The sequence below is a fragment of the Myxocyprinus asiaticus genome, chromosome 11 (assembly GCF_019703515.2).
Source record: "Myxocyprinus asiaticus isolate MX2 ecotype Aquarium Trade chromosome 11, UBuf_Myxa_2, whole genome shotgun sequence".
In the NCBI taxonomy this organism is placed as follows: Eukaryota; Metazoa; Chordata; class Actinopteri; order Cypriniformes; family Catostomidae; genus Myxocyprinus; species Myxocyprinus asiaticus.
The window spans coordinates 28,911,577-28,920,000 of record NC_059354.1 but is presented as its reverse complement, the minus strand read 5'-3'; the positions used below and the strand labels follow the sequence as shown (position 1 = coordinate 28,920,000).

At 38.4% G+C, this 8,424-nt stretch overlaps 1 protein-coding gene across 2 annotated transcripts in view; it reads left to right on the top strand.

Annotated features, from left to right (window-relative positions):
• Nucleotides 1-8,213, top strand: part of LOC127448109 (syntaxin-binding protein 5-like) — a 228,013-nt gene extending 219,800 nt beyond the window's left edge. Inside the window, exons 23-27 of one of the 2 annotated variants that reach the window (XM_051710407.1) lie at nucleotides 1,321-1,684; nucleotides 3,293-3,458; nucleotides 6,442-6,553; nucleotides 6,983-7,203; nucleotides 7,635-8,213. In XM_051710407.1, the coding sequence (XP_051566367.1) occupies nucleotides 1,321-1,684; nucleotides 3,293-3,458; nucleotides 6,442-6,553; nucleotides 6,983-7,203; nucleotides 7,635-7,676 (905 nt within the window). In that variant the 3' untranslated portion in view covers nucleotides 7,677-8,213. Of the gene's footprint in view, nucleotides 1-1,320; nucleotides 1,685-3,292; nucleotides 3,459-6,441; nucleotides 6,669-6,982; nucleotides 7,204-7,634 lie in introns of those variants that run through there. The other variant, XR_007898457.1, reaches the window with a different exon arrangement.
• Nucleotides 8,214-8,424: the final 211 nt, after the last annotated feature.

The following is an 8,424-nucleotide window of genomic DNA, read 5'->3' as shown; positions in this document are numbered from 1 at the left end:
CAGAGATGATGTGCCACATGCTCCATCATCCATTTTGGTATGCTTTAACCCTGCCCACATTATTTGTAATGATATCAGACTCCTCACAATCTACTAAAGATAGTAATTTCAGAAGAATTCAAAATGAATCAAGTTGAACAATTTATTAAAAAAATGAAAAATAAAAATACTGTATCATGCAATGACATTTTTTTAGAAATAAAAGATACATCTAAAACATCCAATTCTCAAAGATACATCAAAGATGCATATACCTTGCAGAAGAGAGACACAGGTAGTCACATGATTGTAAATCACCACTGACAGAAAAATCGGGTAGGAAACTATTAATTTTTTATTTTTATTTTTTATTTAATTGATTACCTCATATGCCATAAAATAATACCTAAGGACTTTTGCTCACAGAGGGCTCTTACTTTGGTCCTAGAAAGTGACATTTGCAGCCTATTCGTGTGTGAGCTTTTTTGACCTGATAGTGTTCATCAAGCAACTTAAAGGGTTAGTTCACCCAAAAATGAAAATTCTCTCATAATTTACTCACCCTCATGCCATCCCAGATGTGTATGACTTTCTTTCTTCTGCAGAACACAAACTAAGATGTTTAGAAGAATATCTCAGCTCTGTATGTCCATTCAATGCAAGTGAATGGGTGCCAAAATTTTGAAGCTCCAAAATCCACATAAGGGCAACATATAAGTCCTCCAGATGACTCTGGTTGTTAAATCCATGTCTTCTGAAGAAATATGATAGGTGTGGGTGAGAAACAGATCAATATGTATGTCCTTTTTCCTTCACTTTCTCCTTCTTCTGTTTTTGGTTATTCACATTCTTTGTGCATATCGCCCCCTACTGGACATGGATAAGAATTTATGATAAAAAATGACTTAAATATTTATCTGTTTCTCAGTCTTATGGATTACTTTTATGATCCCTTTATGTGGATTTTGGAGCTTAAAAATTTTGGCACCCATTCACTTGCATTGTATGGACCTACAGAGCTGAAATATTCTTCTAAACAGCTTAATTTCCATTCTGCAGAAGAAAGAAAGTCATACACATCTTGGATGCCAGGAGGGTGAGTAAATCATGATATAATTTTAATTTCTGGGTGAACGATCCCTTCATTTTTGGGTGAAGTAAACATTTGGAAGGATAAATGTCAGTGTGCAGACATCTACTCTTATCTTTAACCTACCACTTACTGCACTGTTTTTTGTGTCTGTGCACACTTTACTACAGCACAAGCGTGACACAGTGTTCGAATTTGGCGCAATGTGAAATTATTTGTTCTCGCTCAGTTCTTCCTGTTTTTTCTTTCAGCCACAGTATTAATGTTGAAGGGCTCTGTTCTGCGGTTTTGCTTTCTGGACTGTGGGGGTACTCTGATCCTAAATCCATATGAGTTGTGGCGGGACCAGCATGCTCCAGAGGACCCAGATCGACCCCGCAAACGAAAGCTGGTCAACTTCTCGCCCTCCTCCTCTCAGGAGGCCAGTGGAGATGGCCACTTAGCTGTGGTGTGTTCAGAGAGGCAGGCCAAGGTCTTCCTCATGCCCTCCCAGGCATGTCTGTACGTGCACAACATCACAGAGTCGTCCTTTGTGCTACGTGCCGACGTGGTGTCGGTTTGTAACAGCGTTTGTCTGGCCTGTTTCTGCGCCAACGGACACATCATGACTCTGAGGTTCACATCAACATTTTGTTTTGTTTTACATTTGAGATGGTGTGTTGTAGAGGTTAAAGCTCTTTACTGGTAACCAAAAGGTTCTTGGTTCTATCCCCAATTTAAATTGTACAATCTAATGTAGCAGTGATCATATACTGATATTCCCCCTACAGCATATATTTCCGGGTGCACACGGTGCAAGTTCTGACACTTGAGAGGTTGAGAGCCCCTGCACACATCAGATGCAGTGGTACACGACTGTACGACCTGGTGAATTCCAAAGGAATCACATGAATTTTCTCGCTATTGATTAAACAAGCTAAAGGAGGAGATTTTAATTCCTTGTGGTAGTAATAGCTTGCGATTTAGAAACAACAAAAAAGAGACGGGTATGTCCAGGGGCTGCGCTAACTGAAAACTCTCCATCATTTACAGATTTTAAACACTGACTGATAATTATTCCAAATTTTGTCAGACATTTGACAGATCGGATTTTGAGGGGAGGTCTGATTTCATGACTGCACTATCATAAAGCACCCAAAAAGTATAAGATTAAAAAGAAAGTGCACACAATTGGTGCACCATTTCTGCCAATTATACTTGGATTTATTCTAAGTGATAACATTTAGAGCATTAGAGTTGATTTAGTGAAGTACCAGTGTAATTGTGTTTCAGATGTACTTCTCATCTGTCACTATATGTTGATATCAGTATACTGAAGAAGATCCGTGTCAATGCGTTTTAAAGCTGCACATTGCTGGCAAAGTTTTAAAATCTTGTTTTAGCACAGTGGTTGATTGACAGGTAGAACTTTCACCCTAGAAGTCCTTGGTTTCACCAGATTCACACTTGGGGAGTCAAAAAAATCTATCATATATCCACTATTGTGTACTGTTAATATGATTATATAATGGATGCTACATGCCCCTGTAATGTATCCCAACTTTACATCTTAAAAAACACACATTTTTGAAAGGAAGAATTTGTATATGTCCAACAATAAAATCACACAAAAAGCTTGACATTTCTGCTTTCAAAACCTTTGGAGTGCCTTGCCCCACAGACTTCCATTGTAAGCAGGGCTGTAGCAAGGTATTCTGGGCCCCCTGACTGTATATTGATCAGGGCCCCTTTCCTATAAAAGAAAATAAATAAAAATACAGTTTAGATTTTGTTGTGGGGCCCCCCCTGGACCTGTATGCTCCTAGAATCGGTACCACATTTCACCCCACTAGCTATGGCCCTGATTGTAAGTATATCACTGTAAATGCAATATTTGCTGTCAATAGAGCTTAACTTGTATTTAACCGAGAACATTCCTTTAATACCAGCTCAAACCTTTTTAGTATCGATCCTCAACTTAATCCAGATTACAGAAAACTGATCAATCCCTCAATAAACTCTAAACATCTAGTCAGCAGAGCTGCAGTGTGGTTTTACTGGCTTAAAATCAAATCCTGCATTCTTTTAACTGCAGTATAATATTTTAATGCAAAGTTCTTAATTCTTCATTATAAACGAATGTGTTTTCACTGTCATTTCTGATTTCTTTTTTGGGACAAAAGATTTTGGAAATGCAATAGCTAAACCTGGCATCTTTCCCTTTTTTATATGTGTTTTGTACAGCCTTCCCAGTTTACGGCCACTGCTGGACGTCAGCTACCTGCCGCTAACGGACATGCGCATTGCCAGAACGTTCTGCTTTACCAACGGAGGTCAGGCGCTGTATCTGTGTTCCCCTACAGAGATACAAAGAATCACTTACAGCCAGGAGATGTGTGACAACCTACAGGTGGGTCTGGCTTTGTGTGTATATGTGTGTGTGTGTGTGTGTGTGTGTGTGTGTGTGTGTGTGTGCGTGCATGCTGATGGTGTTTATTGAAGTGAAATGTCATGCTTGTCATAGATGCTTTGAGCTCTACTGAGCTGAGCCCTGCTGCATCACTGCTGTAATTTGTGCCATACAGGCTGTCATTCTGTCCTCTCTCCCCCTCTGTCATTGCCTCTCTCTCACTGGCGATGTTCAAAATGGCATACTACCAAACTATTTAAACTGTTTTTGCACAATGAGGTATGTATGCACAGTATGCAAATGCTCTACTGTATATGCAATGAATTCATATACACAGACCTTCAACATGTGCCAAAGTGTGCAGAATACATCCAGAGCAGGCTGTGCTGAATATTGTATTTAGCAATTGTATTGTGCTAGACTTGACCTTCCATTCCCAATGTGAACTGGATAAATCTCATCATTTCATTAACAAATACATTTTACCCAAAATTACATTCAAAATGCAAAATAGTCAGTGAGCCCAACTTGCATTAATTGACAGTTCGCACTTTGACTTTTACTTGCTGTTCATGCTCAAGTGCATCAGATATGTAACGAACGCCTCCTCGTGTGGGAACTTTCTATTATCTCTAACAGGGGTGCAGCTTTTCTGTATCAGAGGCACTGAGGTTTTATTACACAAGCCTTATTTCTAAATATATAATCTATAAGCCTCATTTCTAATCTTCATTTGTTTTTAACAATCCACACACCAAGCAAATTTTAATGCATGTGCCAATCAACAAGTTTATTGCATTGGAATTTCCTCAAATGCAACTCAGAATAGCAGAACAGTGAGCTATAAGCCTAAATAGCACAATACAAAGGTTTTAAAATTATAAATCTCACATTAAAGTCAAACAAAAATGATGCATGTATATGCGCTCTGCCTGGGCTGGTTCACATTTCCATGTCATGAGCGTGGAGTTACACTGCTGCGTTTAAATAGCCTCTTTGGAGTGCCTTTATTTTTAAATGGTTTAAAATCAAATGACATTGAACTTTTCTTATTATTGTACTTAAGTCTGCACACCAGAGCAAAAGGGGAACAAATTTTGTCTTACCGTTTGTTCAAACTTTGCTTTGTTAAAAACAACCAGGAGTCATGAAACCCAACGCAGGTGTTTCAAGATACGTTTTTAAAAATGAAAGTTATTTTTAACTTAATTTGGTGATCCGACAATGCCATTTTATTGCCACTTAAAAAAAGAAGAAAAAAAGGATTTCAATAATAAAGTCTTATTTATATAATAAGTCATAAATATTTTGCGAATAAAGTAAAAATTATGAGAATTAAGTTGAAGCATTATGAGATTAAAGTCATAATAGTTTGAGAATAAAATCGTAGCATTATGATATTACATTTCATATGAGAATAAAGTCAAAATTATTAGAATAAAGTCATTGCATTGTGAGAATAAAGTAGTATATTAGAGAGAAAGAAAATCTCATTATTAGTGGAACACTTCTCCGTGGAAGGAGGAGGCGAGAAGCAGATTTCCTGGTTCAGGTAAGGATTTTATTTCTCTCTCTACAGCCGGTGTACACTCTTAGAGCTTTTTATGTTGTTCAATAAGCCACTTCACAAAATAAACTCGCAACATTTACAATAATTAAGTCTTCGCTTCACTCTCTGGTGCCCAGGCTCTCTCTCTCGTCTACCTGCTGTGTGGCTCTATTTATGCCGCTCTCCCCGTGCTCACTGAAATTAGAGACAGGTGTTAGACATAATTTAACTCAGGTGTAAGCGCCCTTACCGCTTTCTCTCTCTCCGGAGAGATGCTTGACCATGCCCCCGCTGCCACAATTAGGCTAAACAGAGCAACGATAGAACAGACACTGAGCCAGCAGCTTCATTAATGCTCGAGATGGATGTGGAGGATGTAGTAAAAATCATAGAGTTAAATCACAGTTTAGGATTTAGCAATAATGAAATCCTTGGTCTTTTTGCTCATCAGCACAGAGTTATTAGTATCTGCTGCGGTTATGTAGGAAATTTAATTTATCCAGCTCTGCGTTGTTATTGGGTTTTCCTTTCTAAACAATACTGTAACTGAGGGGATGTTACCACATACAATGTCTTGATATGGACTTATATAATTCAAAGCAGATTCAATTATTTTTCGCTTCACTTGAGTATGAAACTATATCTTGCGCCTCCCTTGACAGGCACCCACATGTTGAAAACTCCTGTACTAATGCACGCCTAATTTATGAACAGAGAGCTCACAAAAACTTCCCACAAATTCAGCTTGGTTGCACAGCCAAGTTATCTCCCTGGTGGTTAGTGGTGTTGTATGTAAAGACCCAGACGCTCCACTTTGCTGTTGTCCACCACATCACTTTCCTTTTGATTTATTCTCAAAATATTATGACTTTAATCTCAAGCCGACAAGTTGTAATTTTCGCTTTGATCCGCAATTTAAATTAAAAACGTGTTTGATTAATTTATTGTGCGCCTGTTGCCTGACGTTTGCTCATATAAAGTTCTGAAAAGGTGTCAGTGTTGTGTGCTTAATGTAGGCTCTTATTGATGGGTAGAGTGGTCATTTTTTAAGTCATGGAAGGAAGGATTCTTCTTATTTTTATATTTGAATATGTCCTGTGGGCTAAGCCCCGGATGTCACTGAAGTCTAGCAATGCCACTGGTATTCAGTGTATACTGCACAGTGTGCAGTGCAGTATCTGTATCTTTATACAGTATCTGTATCTGTCAAACACAAGAGAGTGGAACAGAGCTAGAGAGAGCTCATTGCCATGTCTAAACTTGGATTTATAAAATGTGTTACTGTACTGACATCTGCTGGTGGCTTTCTCACATGAAAGTGCTGCTATTTTTAACACTATCTCTCTTTTACTCCAACATTTGATGTTTTTTATTTATTTATTTATTTTATTTTTTATTTTGATGTTTTGATTAACTTTTCTTCACTAATTGCAGGAAATGTTGGGGGAGCTCTTCATACCCATCGAAACTCCTGAGGCCCAGAACCGCGGCTTTCTCAAGGGCTTTTTTGGCGGTAATGCCCAAACTTTCGACCGAGAGGAGCTGTGTGAGTGTAGTTATCACTCATATGTGTGTGCATGCAGGCCTAGTCTCTCAGATCCTGACCGTTGACTATTGGCATGAAGAACTGCCCACTTAGACAGAGACTGTCTGATTGACATGTGGGTAGTTGGCGTGTCCTGCACTATTTTATAATAGTAAAATTAGATATGACTTATATAAAAATGTTTTTAATTGCATTTTATAAATAGTTTTTTATAATGATCTTGATGTTGCATAAAGTCAGTGGAAATGTTATATCAGCTACTCATGTAAAGTTACAACCCCAGTTTTTTCACAATATGTTCAAAGGCAGGTTAATTTGAATTAAATCTTCCTCTCTTGTGTCTTTCCCTTCATCTTTCCTTCTACCTTGTTCTTTCTTACCCACCCATTGACACTCACTCTCTCCCTACTTCTCTCTCGCTCTATGTAGTTGGTGAGGCAGCGGCAGGTAAGGCGTCCCGCAGCCTGGCCCAGCACATCCCGGGACAGGGTGGTATGGAGGGCATGAAGGCGGCAGCAGGCGGAGTGGTGGGGGAACTGGCCCGAGCTCGCATCGCCCTGGATGAGAGAGGGCAGAGGCTGGGGGAGCTGGAGGAGAAGACGGCCCTCATGATGACCAGTGCCGAAACCTTCTCTAAACACGCTCACGAGGTGGGGGGGGGGGAGACAGAGAGAATGAGACAATAAACTAATACTGGCAGGGCAATACAGTGAATATTCTCATTATATTCATGGTCACTCTGTTGATGATGTAAAATTATGCAATGTGAATATTTTGAGGTTTTCAATGTACTTTTTAATTGACCATTAAATTTCATAAAGACTTTGATCCTATTAAGTTTTAGAGTGTTAAAACAGAGTGAATCTATTTCAGTGAATCAATTAAAAAATGATTCAATGCATAGTTCACCCCAAAAAAATGTTCACCAAAGTCTCTGCATGGCAGTTTCATACAAAATATGTTTGATTAAAAATATATGTAGGGAAATATTGCTGTTTATAACTTGTATTAATGTTTTGTTATAGCGATACATACAAATAAAAATGCTTTTTTTTCTCTCTCTCACTGTTGTCCTACACAGCTGATGCTGAAGTGCAAAGACAAGAAGTGGTATCAGTTTTAGAGGGTTCTGGATGTGGGCGCGTTTTGCTCTCCTGCCACAAGAGGGCGCTACTCTGGCACTTGGACTTTCACTCTTAAAAAGAGAGTGCAAGCGAGGTGGATGGACAGAAAGGGACTTACAGGCTGGTCAGCCTCTCTTCTGTCTGTGTACAGGATTGTCTTACTTTGATTGGTTAGAAAGACACAGCCAGATTACGACGCAATGGACATGTACCAATAGTGTTTAAGAGTAAGAGGGGTTCTGTTCTCCCACATTGTGAATCAGACAACATTTTTATTTATGTACAGTGGCTAAATGGGGTCTCCTCACAAGAAGCAAATTGGCTCAAGTTGTGTAGATACTTTGAAAGTCACGAAATCAACAAGAGTGCATGAAACAAAATGGATGACCTATAATCATGTAAAACTGCCAATTAAAAAGCAGCATGTTCCTTTAAAACAAAGGGAAATAAAGAATTAACAAACTGTTATTTAATAAGATAAGCAGATAATAGAAACTATGACAACATTTTTTACATATTTTTAAATAGCAAACAAATATATGCTATATATATAGAGAGAGAGAGAGAGAGAGAGAGAGAGAGAGAGAGAGAGAGAGATTTGTTTGCTATTTCAAAAAATACAAAGTTTTTTGTCATAGTGCGTATAAATATATATATATATATATATATATATATATATATATATATCACACACACACACACACACACACACACTGGTAGCAAAAAGTTTAGAATAATGTTCAGATT